Source organism: Physcomitrium patens, chromosome 17 (genome assembly GCF_059467195.1).
Source record: "Physcomitrium patens ecotype Gransden chromosome 17, ASM5946719v1, whole genome shotgun sequence".
Taxonomy (NCBI): Eukaryota; Viridiplantae; Streptophyta; class Bryopsida; order Funariales; family Funariaceae; genus Physcomitrium; species Physcomitrium patens.
Window position 1 is genome coordinate 4,382,225 of NC_143426.1, and position 19,202 is coordinate 4,401,426.

General features: G+C 36.2%; 1 protein-coding gene across 5 annotated transcripts; it reads left to right on the forward strand.

Moving 5' to 3' along the window:
• Positions 1-9,364: 9,364 nt before the first annotated feature.
• LOC112294547 (uncharacterized) lies at positions 9,365-18,853 on the forward strand. 5 transcript variants are annotated; one of them, XM_024545107.3, is made up of 16 exons: positions 9,365-9,595; positions 10,003-10,225; positions 10,473-10,587; positions 10,893-11,018; positions 11,468-11,587; positions 11,767-12,089; positions 12,326-12,659; positions 12,768-12,947; positions 13,176-13,380; positions 13,600-14,309; positions 14,722-15,201; positions 15,457-16,017; positions 16,489-16,705; positions 17,198-17,463; positions 17,692-17,934; positions 18,124-18,853. In XM_024545107.3, exons 2-16 carry the CDS (start codon positions 10,008-10,010, stop codon positions 18,223-18,225), a joined length of 4,200 nt encoding a protein of 1,399 aa, XP_024400875.1. In that variant the 5' UTR covers positions 9,365-9,595; positions 10,003-10,007; the 3' UTR covers positions 18,226-18,853. The 5 variants fall into 5 exon arrangements, 4 of the variants coding, with proteins under 4 accessions (XP_024400875.1, XP_024400873.1, XP_024400876.1 ...); XM_024545105.3 differs by having other exon boundaries at positions 9,367-9,595; positions 9,992-10,225; XM_024545108.3 differs by having other exon boundaries at positions 9,427-9,595; positions 10,473-10,603.
• The last annotated feature ends 349 nt before the right edge of the window (positions 18,854-19,202 follow it).

Below are 19,202 nucleotides of genomic sequence, written 5' to 3' on the forward strand. Positions count from 1 at the left end.
CTTGAACAAATATCACAAGATTGTACAAAGTCTTTGACTGACTTTCACATTTGTGGCCACAAAAAATCTCTTGATATGAGTTCCAAAGTCTTATTATATCCAAAGTGCCGTGCTGCTGGAAAGTCATGACGTGCTTGAAGAACACGTAAACGTGCTTCTCCTTCTGGAACATATAGGTGTCCTTCAAAATATAATAGATTATTCTTGAACTCGAACTTAGAAGGATCATGAGACTTGAAAGAATTATTCTCGATATCATGAACAAGAGGGTCTGAGGACATACTGGACTAAATTTGCTTGAAAAAAGTTGAATCAACAGTCAATGTTGATTTCATTGCTCGGAGATGAAATTGCTCCGGTTTCAAGAGGACCGTTCTTTGTTGCTCAAAAGCTGCATCTCCTTCTTTTGGTACAAAATAAGAACGTCTAGATAGGGCATCGGACAAACCTTGTTGTTTTCCTGGCCGATAAGTGATAATGAACTCGAATCTTGATAAAGACATACTCCAATGAGCTTGACGACGATTCAACACGCGTGCTGACATGAAATACTCGAGGTTCTTGTGATCTGTATACACAGTGACTGGACTAGAAGCGCCTTCTAGATAATGACGCCATTCTTGAAAGGAATCCAGGATCGCAAGAAGTTCTTTATCGTGGATGTTATAATTGATCTCGGCTGCTGAGAATTTTCTTGAATGAAAAGCTATCGGATGAAGTTTGTCATCTGTTCCCATTTGTGATAAAACTGCACCCAAGGCAAAATCTGATGCATCTGTTTCCATAAAAAATGCCTTGGAAAAATCAACACGATATAAGACTAGTGCAGAGACAAACGATGTCTTCAAGGCTTCAAATGCTTCTTCCGCTTCTTGATTCCATTGGAATTCATTTTTACTAGTCAAGCGTGTAAGTGGAGCTGCAACTCGTGAGAAATCTTTGATGAAGATCCGATAGTAATTGGCAAATCTCAAGAAACATTGGACATCTCTTACTGTCCTTGGAATCTTCCAATCCATGATTGTTTGGACTTTCTTAGAATCCATCATGAGACCATCATTTGAAATGATGTATCCTAAAAAGTCAACTTGAGTAGTGTGAAATACACACTTTTCTATCTTGGCGTACAATCTTGCATCTCTAAGTTTTTGTAATACTTGACGAACATGTATTTCATCTTCTTCGACGTTCTTAGAATAGATCAGAATATCGTCTAGATAGTAGACGATAAAATTATCTAAGAATTCACGAAATACATCATTCATGAGATGTTGAAAAGCAGCTGGTACATTCGTGAGTCCAAAGGGCATGATATTATATTCGAAATGTCCATACCTGGTTCGAAACGCAGTCTTCCATTCATCTCCTTCTTTGATCCGTACTAGATTATATGCTCCTCTTAGATCTATTTTTGTATAGATCTTAGCTTGATTCAACTGGTCAAGGAGTCCTGATATCAAAGGTAATGGATACCTGTTCTTGATTGTGATCTTGTTGAGTCCTCGATAATCAACACATATTCGTAAAGATCCATCTTTTTTCTTTACGAATAGAATTGGAGCTCCTGCTGGAGATTTTGAATGGCGTATGAAATTCTTCGCTAAATTCTCGTCAATATATGTCTTGAGTTCAGCCATCTCATCTTGCGATAAACTGTAAATTGGTCCAAATGGTGGCTGAGTTCCTTCCTTGAGGTCGATTGAACAATCATATGGGCAATGCTCAGGAAGAATATCTGCATTTTTTTTCTCAAAAACGTCTTGATACTCTTGATATTGACTTGGAATGCCACTTGAAGTCTTTATGTTTTCAGAAATAGGTGCAGCATAAATAGCAAAAGTTGATCCTTCTTTTGCTGCGTGTATAAATGCTTTTGTACCTATCAGTATGGGTTTTACTATACTAGACTTGTAATTTTTTACTTGGTTGGTAGAACTATTAATAACGCTCTGGGAAAAGTCAAGTTTACAAGAATTCCAATCTATTCGAGGGTTATATTTTTCTAGCCAGGATAAACCTAAAATAACTGGATTGGACGGGGATTTAATTATGTTAAAAGCTATGTAGCTATCATGACCGTCTATTGTTACTTTTATAGGATGAGTTTCATGAGTGACATCTCCAGAAGACAAGGGACGACCATCTATGACTTCTACATGTACTAGTTTAGGTTTCTGTATAAAAGGTATTTTACGACTTTTAACAAATTGTTCATCTAAAAAACATGTTGAGGCTCCCGAATCTAATAAAGCAGAGGCTTTGTAATTCTTAGGTCCTAAATATAAGTCTATTATAAAACAAGAAGAGGGTTCTGAGGAGAGGATAGGACCTTCATTAGGAATTGTACAAGGTTCCAACTGCACGGTCCCTATTGTAGCTGGACGAATCCGTTTTCCGACATGTTGTCTTCTTTGACCACCGTACCCCTCATTTTATAGTTGCGTCATTTCTTTGGACAATGTTGAGCAGTGTGCTTAGGTTCTCCGCAATATAAACATAATCCTTCTTGACGACGACGAATCTTTTCTTGCTCAGTTAGGGGTTTAAAATGTACCGTGTCAATTTACATGTCTTTTACTTTCGAATGTACATTTGGCAAAGATGTTGATGTTGCCATTGAGTAATAACGTTGAGGTTCCCGTGAATGATTTTCGGATCAAAATTTGAAAAGTTGATTATCACATTTTACCGCAAAATCGATTGCTTGACTCAAAGTTTGAGGATTAGATAAGTTGAGCATCAATTTCTTTACTTCGTATTACAATCCATAAAGAAATTGACTGATGAGTGCAGCATCATCCCACTTGATGTCAATTACAAGTTGTCGAAATTGTGAAGCATACACTGTTACAGAGCGATTTCCTTGTCGCAGAATTTGGATCTTATTTGTTGCAACACGAGTTGCATCGTGTTCACCATACATAGATCAAAACTCCACCATAAAAGCTTCTAAATTGTCCAATATTGGATTTTGTTGTTCAAAAAAAGACGAAAACCACGATAATACAGAACGAGAAAGTAGAGTACCAATAAACCTGACTTGTGATCCTGGAGTTGGATAGCTTTGCGGTTGAAGTTCAATTGCCAATTGTACTTGATTGATGAACCCTCGAAACTTTGATCTCGTACCATCAAATTTCTCGGGTAAGGCAATTCTTGGTTCTCTAGTGCTTACAGGGTGTTATACAATTGGGGAAGGAACGTGATTTGTTGTAGATGTTGAAGCAGCTCCGATCATCTCTATATCCCCACTTTCTGCTATTCTTGTTCTTTCCTGTGTTGGTGAATTGAGTTGATGCATCGCAAGCATTAATTCCTTCATTTGCTCTTGCATTTGTGCCATTGCACTCTTTATTTCAACAAGCTCTGCCATAATGACACTAAGAAGAAAAATTTGTTTGATACTGCTCAAGACAAAAGAAAAGAAAGACTTGATAACAAAGAAGATACTAAGAACAATATCAGTTTAGGAGTGGGTAATCCGCAAACTTCTAATACGCTTATGTCTTGTCAAGAGAAAGGGGTAATCCACTCTTACTCAAGAAAAACAAAGCTCTGATATTGTAAGTGTACTCTTGTCAATCTGTCAAGGACAAAGACTCGATGAGGGAAAATATATACAAAAAGGCTATCTCGATATAATAAGTCAAAATATAAACAAATATGTATATTAAAAGGAAACTGGAATGGCTATTGCCACAAGACAAAAAACTAAAGACTCTTGAACCTGGACTAGGAGCAAGAAAGGAGTTGACAAGAGTGAAGAAGCCTTCACTCTTGTCTCTATATATACTATCTAACTAGGGGCTACGTGGCGATGTTCTATAGGACCTCCAATATGTGTTGACTTTGTAGGACACATGCCTTGACTTACAAGGCAAGTTTTTCTACGTGTGGGCCACATAGTTAGCTTGATCTTCAAGCTAACAACATGTGTGGCACATGGCCAACTTGTTGACCACGTTTCTAATCCAAAAAGTCAATTAAAGACACCTATGAAGTCAAAGCAGCATCTAAGAAGTTTCTAGGAAGCTTCCATATTAAATATTATAGAATTAACTTACTTTTATCTACTTTTACTTACTTCTACTTATTTCTATATGTAATTATTAGCTTACATGATTATGGCCGTGACACTCTCTCCTCTTTTGGATGAAAGGCGGAGCCATGCCAAAATTTGGCCAAAACCCTAATCTTAATTTTATTTAGATTTTAATTCTAATTATGAACCTTGTGATTGTATATGTATGGATTTTGCATTGTGAAGGATGGTCATTAAGTGTTAAAATATGTTTCATTGAGGTAGATATCTCTTCTGTCTTCAAATATCCAAAGGGTTTCAAGGGCCTTGGATTTTCTTCAATCAGTCACTCAGTTTCTTTTTTTTCAATGTGATATTCTGAATATTTGTAGCTTTTTTTGTTAGCTTCCCAACAAGATAAGATTCGCTTGATTTGGAATAAGGAGGAAGTTTTGGTGAATTTTTGAGTTTGAGGGAGTCGACTGCCTTTGCAGTTTGAATCAATCGTGTTTGGAAATGCATTTCTCAGTGCTTAATGATTGGCTTTATTTGAAATTTTGGGAGCATCAAGCTTTATAAGCTTAGCTCTGAAAGGCTTAAGTTTTGTTGAATTTAAAGACAATCTGAATTTTTAGTGAATTTCTAAGTCAAGAGGGTTGGTCACCATGGCAGTTTGGATCACTCAACTTCAAAGGAGGAATTCTCACGACTAAATCATTAGATTGCAATGAGGATTGTTGGATCAAAAGCACCTTCAAGTTAGCCTTGCAACAAGCTAAGAATCATTCAAATTGAAGCTGATTAAAAATTTTGGCAAATATTAGAGTAGAAGGGAGTCGATGCCTTTAATCTTTACATGTTGTCAAGGTATCTTCGCTTTCACTTGTCTTACTTTATTTTTACTATCATCTTCATAGTGAATTGTAATCTCCACATTTCACTTTTTTCTAATAAATTTTAAGTTTAACTTTTAATCTTTAATGTTTTTACTTTAACTTTTAATTTTTAAATTTTAAATTAATTTTTAAACTAAAATTTTTACTTTTTACTTTTCACTTAATCTTTAATCTTGACTTTTAACTTAATCTTTTTTTACTCAACCTTTTAATTTTAACTTTTAACTTAACCTTTTAATCTTAATTTTTAACTTTAACTTTTTTAACTTAACTTTTAACTTAATCTTTAATCTTGACTTTTAACTTAATCTTTTTTTACTCAACCTTTTAATTTTAACTTTTAACTTAACCTTTTAATCTTAATTTTTAACTTTAAATTTTTTAACTTAACTTTTAACTTAACTTTTAATTCAAACTTAACTTTTTATTCTTATTGTCAATTAATAGAAATAACTTAGTTAATTATTTTTACTATGTTTGCATAGTAAATTTCATTTAACATGTTAATTTAATGTTGGTAATCATTGCTTGGAAGGCCTAAAATTAATTGAATTTTTAATATAAAGATTTAAATTAATCTAACAATTACACAATTGGGAGCTCTCTAATTCCACCTCTTGGTCTTATTATGTGGCATAGGTTTCATCAAGTGGTGAAATTTGGCCTCACAATTGGCACATGCTGAAAGATATGCAGATTTGGAGGGAATGAATATTATATTGAAAAGTGGTATAATATATAAAAATAATATAAAAATTTATAAAATTTTAATTTATAATAAAAAAAATAAGTAAATAAATAATTAAATGGTTGTAAAATAAGTTAAGATAGATTGAAATGAGCTTGAAATGGAATAGTATGGTGCTAAAGTAAAGAAATATAGAACTAAGGGAGAGTGACATAGGTTAGTATTGACTTTTGGACTATTCTTTTTTTCTCCTTTGCTCAAGCTCTCTCCTTTTCAAAATAGCTAGTTACTCTTTGGAGGTTTTTTCATAGTATATTTTGATTAGAATTTAAAATTTTTGAAAAGTTGTTTCTTTATTTGAAAGCTTCTTAGAAAGCTTTTACTTGCTTCAAGAAGAGCTACTATGAACATGGAGTGTTTTTTTGCATAAAAAAGAATTAACTACTTTTTAAAGCTTTTCTTTATAGGTTTTCTCAAAGTATATTTTGAATTTAAATTTGAGATGTTGAAGAGTTTTTTTTCTCTTTATAAGCTTTCCAAAAAGCTCTCATTTGCTTTAAGAGATGTTAGTAGGAACCACAAATGTCTTTTTAAATAAAAAATGAGCTAGCCACTCTTTAGTTTTTTTTTTGGAAGTTTTTTCGTAGTATATTTTGAATTTGGATTTGAGATTTTGAAAAATTAGACTTCTCTTTATAAGCTCTTTAAAAACTCTCTCTTTCTTTGAGAGGAGTTGATATAAAGTTGTGGTGTTTTTTTTTTAACAACAAAGAATCAATTATCTTATATTAATATGATTTATAGCTTTGTTTGCTCATAAATTATGTTATAGAAAATTTTAGGAAGTAAGATTTGATGTATATATATATATATATATATATATATACATAAATCTTACTTTTGGTATATGTATATATATATATATATATATATATATATACATAAATCTTACTTTTGGTATATGTATATATATATATATATATATATATAATACCATTTCAAAGAGCCATCACATACTAAAATTTAATGAAGTATGGAGCTATGGCATTTATTTTAGTGAAGAAATGGGCATCAACTACCATTTACTATCAAGAGCTAATATATATATATATATATATATATATAAAATGTAGTATATGATCATATCTAGTTGTAGCTAAAAACTTTGTGTTTTCTTGAAGCAAATTTTTTTATTCCAATAATGGTATAAGTGAGGCTCAGCACCATGTGTCTATTTCTCATTGGCTCTTGGAGATCCAATTTTTAGTCCTCTTCTTTTTAAAAAGCTTCCTTTATATGATAAATAAAAAAAAAAAAAAAAAAAAAAAAATCCTATTAATCACTTTGCTTTGTGGTTGATAGAAGCCAAGCCTAATACTACTTGTTTCATTCTATATTAGCTCCTCCAATATCACTCCAAGCTCCAACTATGACAAGAGAGAGTCATTTTTATTGTAGGCTACTGGAAAAATGCTCCAATCCGCCAAGGCCAATGACTAAGACTTGTTCTGAGGCTAAGAGAGCTTAATCGACCATTAATAATATTGGTGGCCATACTCCAAGGCATTTATTTATATATATATATATATATATATATATATATATACTTAGATACATGTTAAGCTTATGTTTATGGCTTTAATAATATAAGATGATAGTTTGAAGATTGATGATATTATTTGGTGTGTATAATCATTTATGCTAAATAATTTTTTTAAATATGTATTTGAGATTTTTTTGAATTTTAGTTCTATTATAAATTATAGCTTTAAAATAAAAATATTATCAAATAAATTAAAATAAATCAATAAAAAGCCAAATATGTTATATTATAATTTTTCTTTTTAAAAAAAACTTTATTTGAATAAAAAGAATTATATATAGATCTCTAAGATTTAAAGACGTGCACCTCTTTCATACATTGTATAAATATCCATTTTTTCACTAATGCTTGGACTTTTTACCATCTTATATAAATTTAAATAGATAAATAAATAAGAATACTTATAAATAAGTTACTATTATTATTGATACTTTTTATTATATATAATGGTACATGTTAATTTATAAATTTTTATTACATCTCTTTTTAACTTTATTAAAATATTTTTAAAAATATTATGTATAAGAATTTAATATACTAATTTTATATATAAAAAAGTATTTTTTAGTGGATCTAAGCCAAAAAACCTTTAAGATTTTTATTTGTAACTTATTGATTGTCATTAAATATGTAATGCGTAATAAAGGTTTTTTTATCCATCATTCCAAAAGATAGATTTAGTTTATCCAAAATCAAAATAATTTGTAGTGTAATAGAACAAACTTACTTTCCAATCAAAATATCTTATTTTATAATATATGCTATAATTTTTTTAACAATTAAAATCGTTATATTAAAACTATTTATCATAATAATTAGTTATCATTATTTTTTATAAATACTTACTTTGAAAGATTTTATTTATATTTTTTCATTAATTGGCCTTGAGATTTATCAATAGTTATTCTAATTATAAGCTTCAATAAAAAAAAATTATTAAAATTTATGTGATTTTTATTTAAATTTAAAGATAAATCAATTTGCTTTAACAAATTCTTATTAAAAATCATATTTTAATACTATTATTTTAAGTATTTAGACAATACAATAAGAATCATTGCAAAAAATATAAAATATTTTGTATCCACAAGACTTCTAAGATATATTATTCAGTAGTTATTTTAAACTAGTATCAAGTTTTTAATATACAAAAAAATTACAAATAATCATGCTTGGTATTTTAAGTCTAATGATAACAATAACAATAATATGACCAAATTGTATCCAATTTAGAATGAATCCCATTCCAATAGACATGACATTGCCACATATTACTTGAAAATTCAGAACTTTGATTGTATCACATAGTTTACTTTTGGTTAAAATACTTGGATTAGGTACAAGTAATTATAAGTCTTATTAAGTTTATTGGTCTTATAACAAAGAGTAAAGCACAAAAGTAACCATAATTTTAAATATGATAAAACTTCAATGTTAATACAATATATATATTAAAAGAAGATTAAACAAAAAATAAATAAAGTGTCTTCACTTCAGTAAAGAGTCATATATTATTATGTTTTTCTTAATAAATTTGGATTGTTTCATTCTATAATAATTTGACATCATTTGGCATTTTACTTCCTCATATATATATATATATATATATATATATAATTTTTTCACACATATTTGTTTTCATATCTAGAAGCAAAAACCAACACTGGGTACCTTTAATGAAAGTTAACACAAAGACGAAGATTAGAATTTTACAACAGAAGAAGACAAGCGTAACACGACAAACCCATGTATTCGTTGAAATTAGAAAGCAGAGAGGAATCAAAAAGTAAAAAGTAAAAAGTACCACGATAAGTACAAATATGTGTCTGTCGGTGGAACGGTGACTAGATCCCACGGTAATAGGGGTACACGGTGGTAGGTTCCTGTCAATGCCGTGAGGCCGACAATGTGCTGGCCGCCCCATCCACCAACTTCGTTCGTCAAAAAATCCTCTATTCGTCCACTGTCGGAACTCAGCGATCGTCGGTGTTCCTATGCTCGTTCGTCGTAGGATCCGTTGACATTGTCTGACTGGGCAACAACGAGAAAAGGTTAGGAATCGTTCGTCGGACGAATAACGGCGAGTATGAGTTACCGCACGAAGGCTTCCGAGGAACAAGGCATCGGAGAATGCCAGGACTGTCGGTAGTGAGCTACGCGCAGTGGTGTGTGTGGTTGAACGCGGCAATCGCTTCTTTTACTTCCTCTGTGTCTCTGCCACTGCGAGCTTGATGAGTTCGAGACTCCTCCCCGAAATTTGACGCCCTAAACGTGGGTTGAGGTTGACGATGTGAATGGGCTTTCGCGGCTTTTCTCTTGCTTGCACGTGGATTGCAGGGGAGGGATTTGACTGGGGCTCAGTGGCGTTCGTGGATCGCTGCAGCGATGTAAGAACCTGAGGGAAGTGTTGAGTATGCATGGCGGGAGAATTGCAGGATGCTACGTTAGATGATTTCCTGTGGGTGGTCTTCCGTTAATTCTTTTTTCGTGGGTTTTTAGGGGGGTGGGGAGGGGTTTGTTTGGTTATCGAATTGTAGAGGGTTATCAATTCGATGGGTCCCTGGAGTTGGAAGTTGCCGTTGATGAGAAGGCGTCGCTCTCATATGACTGAGGGTTTTCCTTTGATGGGTGGAAACCTAAACCGGCTTTGATTGTTGCGAAGACTCCCCTCCCAAAATTCATTTTTCGTTTTTTACATAGTAGTGTGGGGCTGTGAAGTGCTTGGTAGCTTCTGGGAGCAGAATACTTCTGAACGAAAGTGTTGTCCCGTGGTACTAATGCAGGAAGCAACCAGTTAAAATGCCTGTCTCTGCAGAAAATGACTTGAAGTTAGAATGGATTTCTACCACAATCGATGCTTTGGAAAATCTACCTCACATTAGGAACTTAAATGCGCTTCTTCTGGAAACGATTAGAAGGCTTGAAACATTGCTGAAGGAACTCCCTAGGGAAACATGGACAAGAGTGGAGGAAAAAACTTTGAGAAAACTTGGGAAGGCCTTCGAAGATGTTTCGAGGTAATTTTCCTAAGATGTCTAAGAAACAGCTTCTTAAACGCCTTGTACGAAGAACCCAGCGCTCTCTCAGAACACGGAGACATTCGATTTTGCTTAGCATATTTCGCTGGTTGTGGCTGGGAAGATCCAGAGTAACCTTCCCGCGCTGACTTTGAGATCATATTGTCTTTTGCCAAGCTGACTATGTTTGTATGTTCTTTCTTACTAGTGTTTGTTTTTCACTCCCGAGTTTTGTTTGTGGTGGCAGATCGGCAATGGAATGGAAGAGGCATAGGCTTCGGCTTTTACTTACTGAGGACACATGTGCAGCGGAATTGTACGATGCGGTCATGAATGTACAGGACAGATTTAGCGAGTTGGAGGTACATCTTAAAACTGGTAATTGAATTGTTTCTTGTTAGTTTTCTTGGTATAGGTAATTGCTCAAATTTGATGTTTCTTAAGTGATCCCAAGATGTTCGTGGATATTATGATTGCACTTCGAGTTGAATCATCCTTTTGAGAAGAATTGATGTGATTAGTTTGCGGGGCTCGTGCGACAGTTCAAATCTTGATCATTACAACCAACAAACTTTTTCCTTGTGGCACGCATGAGATCACGATCTTTTTCGAGTCACAACTTGCAAAGAACACTGTATTAAGCTGAAATATTGTAATGTGTGCTTAGGTTCATCAAAACTGCAAGGGAGAAGCTAATTCAATAGTAAAGCAACTTGGCCAAGTAGCACAGGAACTGGGAGAGGAAAGTGACTGCAGTGAACTCAACAAAGTTTCAGCCGCCTTCAAGAAGAAGGTTTTATTTTCATTCTCATTTTTAATAATCATACTAATTTTACGTAAAATGTAAATCATTTTTTTGTTGGCTGTCTCTGCTGTTAAAAAATGCCGTAGCCTTGTATTTGTACTGTTAATGGCTTAGTTTGGCTCAACTAAATCTCCAATCGTATTGTGTTTAAAGTCCCTAGTTAACTATTGATTAATTTCATTTCTTTTACTGCTTTTGGCCCGGACAATTGCCTGTTACTGTGGATTTTATGCATGCGTCCATGAATTTAACTCCTCTTGTTACGTTTGGAATGAATCGAGGATTGTACATATGAACGTTTAAACGTTTGAACGTCTGAGATGCTCGGCCACGTCAGATGTTAGATTGTGGCACAGAATTGCAATGGTTCTGACTGCTTCTGATCTATAGATTAAGTTCGATATGTGTATTTACTAAGGAGTGTGACTTGGAAACAGTTGTTGGATTTTCTTCGTTCGAACAGCTACTCTCGTTCCTCAGAACACGCGACTTTCGCTTGCACTTGGCTTGCCAAACAGCTTGACACAGACGTCGATACTATCAGGCAGGAATTGCAAGTGCGTACGTCCTACTAAATCATAATAGAGTGCTATTCACATCGTACTTACAATAGCAATTAGGAGCTCTTTGCTGTTTATTGGTTTTCGTCTACAGTCCAAGAGAGTTTTATTATTTCTTCGGATGCATATTACTTGTTTCTGGTATCCAGACTGATCCAAAAATGTGGCATTTTCAGGAAATAAAGAAACATGCGCACGCCTCCCCACGCCAGATGCAGAAAATTGATTCTGAGCTGTTAGAGCAGTTAATTCTGTTCATGACAGAAGCTGAAACAATAACGTCCACATCAGATTGCCTTTTTGATATCAAATCAAAATTGGAATGTGGTCTTTGCAAACGCCTTATGTTAAGGCCAGTCGTAATTGACAGCGGGGTATCCTTTTGCAAGGGATGCATTGAAGAGTACTTGAAATGTGAGAAAACCATTTGTCCTGTTACTGGCAGACCGGTTAGCAGACGCTTCGTCGTCAGTGTTACTCTCCAAGATTTGATAACCTGGTATTCTCCTTCTCTTTGCACCTTCTTTGGATGTATGCACGAATTCGAGTTGAAATATTTATGAAGATGGTTTCTGAGCTTGAAATAAATAGATGGAGTGAGACTTTGCAACATTCTGTTACCTTGAATTACAAAAATAATTATGATGTTGCATGTTTGAAGTTACCGTCACAAGTTGTTACTAATCTTCTTGTCGGACTTTCATTATTAAATGTTGAAGAAATCCTTTTCTGCAGTTGTGGAGGAGCAGTAGAGTCGGCTGTGGATGAACCTACTACAGAAGAGGGAAACTCAAGTGATATCAGTGTAGATGGTCCCTTCATTGATGATTCTCTGGAGAGGAGAATAGAGCTCGGATTAGAACAGCTTTGTTCAACTGCTAGAAGAAGAGTGCTTGCGGGGTTTTCCCATCTTACCAAGTGCGCATTATTACCAGGGGGTCCACGTGCAGTGTTCAATGCGCAATATCTACCTAAATCATCTTCACCAGATGAATCGGAAGCTATGAAAGTTATACCAACTGCTATAAAGTTAGCAAGGACGCAGGACCCACAATATACTAAGCGTGCGGTAAGCACTATTCTCAATGCCTGTTTGTAGTATTCAGCCTGTCCTCAACTTTTGGATGGGTTTGTCGTTGATAGATGTCCATGTGTAACACGATGTATTCATGTGCAGGTGAAGTTAATGAAGGCTCTCACTTCCGACCTTAATGAGGTGGAGGGAGCTGACCCTGAAATCGTTGATGAAGTAGCTGAAGGATTGGACGTGCTCATCCCATTAATGAAGGGAAAGATGCTTAACTCGACTCCTCTTGTAGCTGCTGAAACTCTCGTGAACATTTTGGTGAACAAAGAGGTATTGCAAGCTCATTTAGTTTATCAAATGGCACTGTGACTCAGTCAGTGTCAAATTACTTATGCGATCGACAAAACCTTTGCTCATGAACCTGTGCTTACTGCTCCAGCTGACCTTATACTGAACTATAATATCTTTATCAAGTTTGTAAGCAATAAGGTTTGACTGTGGGTAGTTATTTTAGTCATCTAAACTCGTCAAATATCACTTTCTGTTGCAATGTACCAGGTACGGAAGGAGGTTCTGATCTACGACGGTATAATTCCAGCGTTCATTTCATTCTCGAATGTGAATGCTGCCAGTACGAACATTAAGGATCGAAGCCGAGTACATCGCGTGTGTACTTGGGGATTGCCACGTTTGGCAAGCAGTACAAGAAGAGGAGATAAAACCCAGCTGATTGTAGCAGCTCTGATAAAATTATTGCAGAAAAGTAAGAGTTTTCAAACCTAAATTCCGGGGTCTGGTTTCGAAACTTGTGGTTTTCTTTTGGTAAACTTTTTGTATGTGTAGTACTTGAAAGCTTTTGCTCATTCATTATCTTTGTTGCTCGAAACTGCTACTAGAAAGCATTTCCCGCCATTTTTTGACATGAGATGCGCAATTCGTATCTAAATTGAGCCCAGCTTACTGTTGACTTTCTCACCCGTAGGTCTCATCTATCCACCGGAACCGGAATACCTGGTGAAGGATTTACTTGTTGAGTTGGAGAAGCAGATCTTGGCATTGGACAATGCCACATCAACAAATGAGGTCTGCTTGCTAGTTTGGAAAGGCATGACAGATCTTATGAAGACTGAAGCATTGCATATCCATGAAAGTGTGTCTGGGAAGATGGCAATTATAAGGATAATGAGGAAACTTTGTGAAATGTACACAGACACGTTCGGAGAGCACAATGGCAAGTATTTAATTTCGTACCTTTTGTTTATGATCAGAGGTACTAGTTCGGAAAGGAAGAACCATTTGGAATCTTTACGACCTCATCCTCGGGAGAACATTGAGGAATTGACGACATTATTGCTTCATTCTGTCGAACTGCTTTCTTTCTGCGTGGCCCATGGACGGAAAACGGTACAACATGTGCTCGCCGAGAAGCTCGAGGACAGGAATACTCTTCGCGAAGTGTTGTACAGTGAAGAAACATCTTTGATTTCATATGAGTGCAGACTTGATGTTTTGAGTATTTTTGAGCAATTTGACATGGAAGACCCTGTTGGAGACGTTGCAATGGTGCTGAGATGGAAGAACTCCGAAAATCTAACTTTTCGACAGCTAGTCGCCAGTAAGTTACGGCATTGGATAGAGAAGAAAGATCGCTTAACTGAGATACAAGATGCCGGAGGCGTTGATGCTCTTCTGGTCAGTCAATCGCCACATTCTCTCATAGTGGAAAAAATGATTTCTAGCCTCTAAATGTCACGTCATATGTCTGATTTTGCGTCTTTATCGCATCTGGAAAGTTATCAGCTTTCTTTCATCCGAAGCCTGCGGAATGTGCTGAATTGATCGCATCAAATATTAATATATATACCCTGACTACACTCAAGAAGCTATGGCGCAGAATATTCTCATCAAAGTAGTGCTTTAGGAGGATCTCGATAGGATCTTGAGGCATCTTCGCGAAAAGCCCGGAGATGACTGTGTTTGTCTTGTACTCCTGAACTGATGATTTGTTCGTTGGATGAGTTGTGTTAATTGATTAAATATGCATTTTTGGCTTCTATATTCTTTTTGTGAAGATGAAGTGAGCTATCTGGTTCTTTTCTTGTAGGTTTTGTTGGAAGATAAAGATCTGACTTGCAAACAAGATGCCTTGGTTGCCTTGCAAGCTTTACCGTCAAATATTGCGGTCCCAATTGATCAGTTGCCGCTTCAAACAATTGTCGGTTTTCTTGATCAACAATGGCACAGCGATGTGTCAAATGCCGCTCTGGGGCTCCTTGACTTGATGTTAAAAAGTAAAGCAGATAGCACCAACGAGATTTTGGAGACTGAAGGAGCGCTTGATGCTGCACTGAATTTGCTTGAAATGAACCCTCAGTGCCCGAGCAGTGAAAAAGGTGCTTCGGCACTCCTCAAGATGGCACAAGATCATGCAGATGCACGCCACCGAATTGCCAATGCTCGTGTAGATGGCCTGGGTGGTCTGAATATTCTTGTGAAGTACGTAAAAGGGTTTGGTACAAGTGATTTCAAGGAGGTTCTAACTGCCATTTTGGTTTTGTTTTGCAAAAATGAGGAAACCAGTGAGGTACATCTTGCCCTCCTGACCATTATATCAGCTGTCAAATGATTTTGATGTGGAGATCTTCATGCAGACAGCTAGACGTTTATGGAAGCCAGCGTTTGCATTGTCAGTGCTATTAGCCGTCAAATTAGATCTTAGACCTAATTTCTAGAATTATATCATTCTCCAAGTTTTTATATGGATGATAACTGCAACTCTTGTATTTTTGGATAGAAAAGAGTGATCATTTACTTCTATTTCTTTTCTTTTTACTTGCAGGCTGTAATAGAAGCCGATGGTCATAGGTTTCTCTTGGCATCCCTTGAGGAAAATATTTCGAAGCAGTCCGCTGCAGAAGGCTTACTGGAGCTCGTAAAGAATGTCAAGACTCGACCGAAAGTCTTGGAGGCTGGCTTTGTGTCGACAGCATGTAAAATTGTCAGCGATGCAGGGAGGTGTCCTTGCACTGCCATCGCTCTTGGCTTAGAAATTATTAGCTCGACGCCCGAGGGACTCGACCAGATCTGTGCAGAAGGGTCCAGCGTTTCAGCATTGCTGACCCTTTTAGAAAATTGTTCTGGCTCTGATGGGATGGATGCAGCTGCAATAGTTATTTCAAGATTATATCCTCTCCTTGAGCATGAGAGTCAAGAGAGAATGAATCATGCATGCAATATTTTGGTCAGGTATGTAAAGAAGACGCCTCCCAATAGAATATCCCACGCCAAACCATTTTATCGGGCTCTTGCAGCCTTCGCCGTTAAGCCCATGGGGAAGCTAATTATTCATGAAGGCCGATTCCTCCATTTGCAACTCTCCATTACCGATTCTGACGTTCAGGTGAGGAAATATTTTAACAGTCCACTCTTGAGAGATGTTTTGTTATCAGCTATTCTACTGTATGTGTTGATTTGTTTTAGCGAGTGTAATTTATCCAACCCATGTGCAAGGATGCGCAGTTTTTACAAAACTGCGATGTAGAGATCACTCAGGTTATATTTTGTAGGTCCTGTATTATCCGTTTTATCCATCATCTGGTTTATGTGAAGTATCAATCTTGTCGTTGACCTGAGGTTTGTTGAAGACAAACAAATTCAAATCTAACCTACGTCTAATATTTTAAAATTAGATTAGATTTTAGTATTAGGTTCACGAACACTTAAAATTTTAATTTGTAGTGCTCTGGAAGTAATGAAAAAAGCACGATGGTTTGTTCCTCATACTGAACACGCAAATGTCTATGAGAGCAATCAGTGTTCGATATTTGTTGTTCTATTGTCAATCGTTGTCACTGATGCACTTCTCTTGCAGAATCTGGTTCTGAAAATTCTGGTGGAGATGAGTGCGAATCCTAGTGAAAATGGGACGGCCAACCAACATGCCACGATGATAAATAATTGTCTCATCACCGACGAAATTGGCGAAAACCTTTTTAGTTTCATTAAGAAAGAGAACTTGGACCAATTTGGGGGGAGAACAGAGAGTCTGGAGTGTGCACTTATCCTAATCAGAAATTTGAGTCTGACTGGTAGGCTAATCTCCCCATCCTTTTCAATTGAAATTTACGTATAACTCCAGCAAAGCACCAACTCTCAGGAGTAACAAAGACCTGATGTTTTAATAGAGGAATACGTGCCGTGTTGTACGCGTGTACTGTCGCATCAATTGATACAACTGCGAAGTACCTCGAACCCAGGAAAAGGAACCTTCTTGATTTTTCAGAAATGTACAATACAAGCAAGCAGGTCCGCTTTTCGGAAGCCTGTTTACATCCTAACATCGGTGGTCCTTACGAGGACAATAATCTAATGTTGTTTACCTTAAAGCTAGAGGTCAACAATGCTACTTTACATGGTCGAAATATGATCCTAGATATTATTCAAGACTTGTGTTGGATTAATTAGTATTAGACTTCTGTCGCAATGATGCAAATTAGCAGATGAAAATTAGAATATTTGGATGCCAACATTGGTTCTGAAGCGTTAGAAATTATTCGCTAATGTATTCTACTTGCATCCAGGGACAATGCATTGTGAGCAGCTATTACGAAATAATGCTGTAACCATTCTGCTTGATGTTGTCAAGCACCACCTGCAAAGCCTGTCCACTGTGATTGTGCTCAGTACAAAAGCTCTCGAAAAGTTTTTGGAGGTTCCTGAAGGAAGACAAGCTTTCATGATTCCTGAAGGAGGACTAGCTCGAGGAGTTCAAATTATAGTTTCTGTTTTGGAGCATAGTGTCCTTGGAAGATATGCTCAAATCAACTCGTCTTCGACTGCCCTACTGGTTAGTTATCCTCATCGCTTGCTTCCTTTTGGTGGATGCTATAATCTTTACCGCATCGCAGTTTTCATGTATTTGTCCACACAGCTGTCCATTATGTTGTGTTCAGTATTGTTGCTGATTATTTCGGATATATGAACTTTGACTCTTGAAGGCTTCAAAACTACAGTATCAGTAATATGGTTTTACCCAGCGCTCTATTGAAAGCTGAAAGACTTTCTGTGTAAGCAGGTGGCGGTCGCCAGAGATAAGAAATGTTGTAAAGAGGCCTGCAAACAAATGTACCGTCTCGGCATACTTAAATTGTTGAAGGAAATGGTACTTAGAGGTGCAACAAGTAATATCATGTGGCAAGCTGCTGCATTGATGAAGCTCTTGGCCATGTATGGACCAACAAGTGTGTGCAAGGATATGAAAGAGGGAAATTGCCTAAAAGCTTTGTTTGAATTACGCAATATAGATCGTTGCACTGAGGTAAGTCTATCATGACCCTGCATCCTTGCGTAATGGTTGTACTTTTGTAGGTCACTAAATCCTATTATCATGAAACATGCGATGATTTATCTGGATGAAAAACTTAGCATATTGTGATAATGTTATTAATCACATCACCCGTTCAATCTGGTACTACAAGGTAATTGATGCATGTGCTTTCTGTGACAGTTGGCGGAAGATGTCCTGAAATTTGTGGCGGAAAAAAACAGAGAATGCAAGAAGGCAATCGAATCAATGGGATTCAATGGTTCATTAACAGAAAGACGGTGAAAGAATCCTCGTCAACATTTGATTGTTACATCTGACGATTCCGGGCGTAAACCAGTCGAACCCTCTCTTTTGTGCAACTTTCAAATGTGAACCTTTTCCTGAACTAGGAACAGGCATCGGGCTTAGCCTGACACATGAGTTCAGAGCACCTGTTAGTAATACCAAACTGATCCTCAATCACGGCCAGGACATTGCTGCAAGAAAAAAAATTCAATCCAAAGTGCCACAAAAGAGAACTGCAGTTTAAGTCGGTTGCATGTACTGAGAAGGTCTTTGGAGGAAGTGCTCTACTAGACCTATACCTGTGGTTAGCAAATCCGATACAACATACTGCTAAAGAAGATGACCAGGTTTGGGGTTTTCTTCACCGATTCTAGAGGGGGAGAGAGATTTCTCTCATTGTACACTACAGGATAGAGGAAGGTGTACCTTACTTGATTAGCGCTCTTAGTAATTGTTCCTTAAATGGGTGATGTAAGTTACTTTGATGCGTGTCGTGGATCTCCATGTACAGCAGCAAATTGGGGCTAAGCTGAAGATATGTGTTTCAACATTAATGTTTTGACAATTGCTTTAGGTGATTTTGCTGAAGCACCATGTATTCATAATCTGTGGCTTCTACATGTAATGAGCTGTCCACTAGTGTGCCATTTTGCATGGAACTTCATGAAGTGATTTTCAACTGTCTAGTTACAGATCATGAGGAGTTCTGTATTGCTGTGTATTGTACCGTTCTGCATGGGCAGCTTAGACTCTGATGAATCTGTTTTTGCAAAACTTAAAGCTATTGGTTGGAGTGTGGAAATTAATTAGCCCGTTTATAATCGGTAAACAAATGGATGTCCTTGGAATTTTGCTCCAAGTGTTCTGTTTCTTAACTTCTGAAACAAAAGCGCACTGTTGTTGTTGTTTATATATATATATATATATATATATGTATATGTATATATTGGAGTCATTTTTTTAAAGTCATTTTT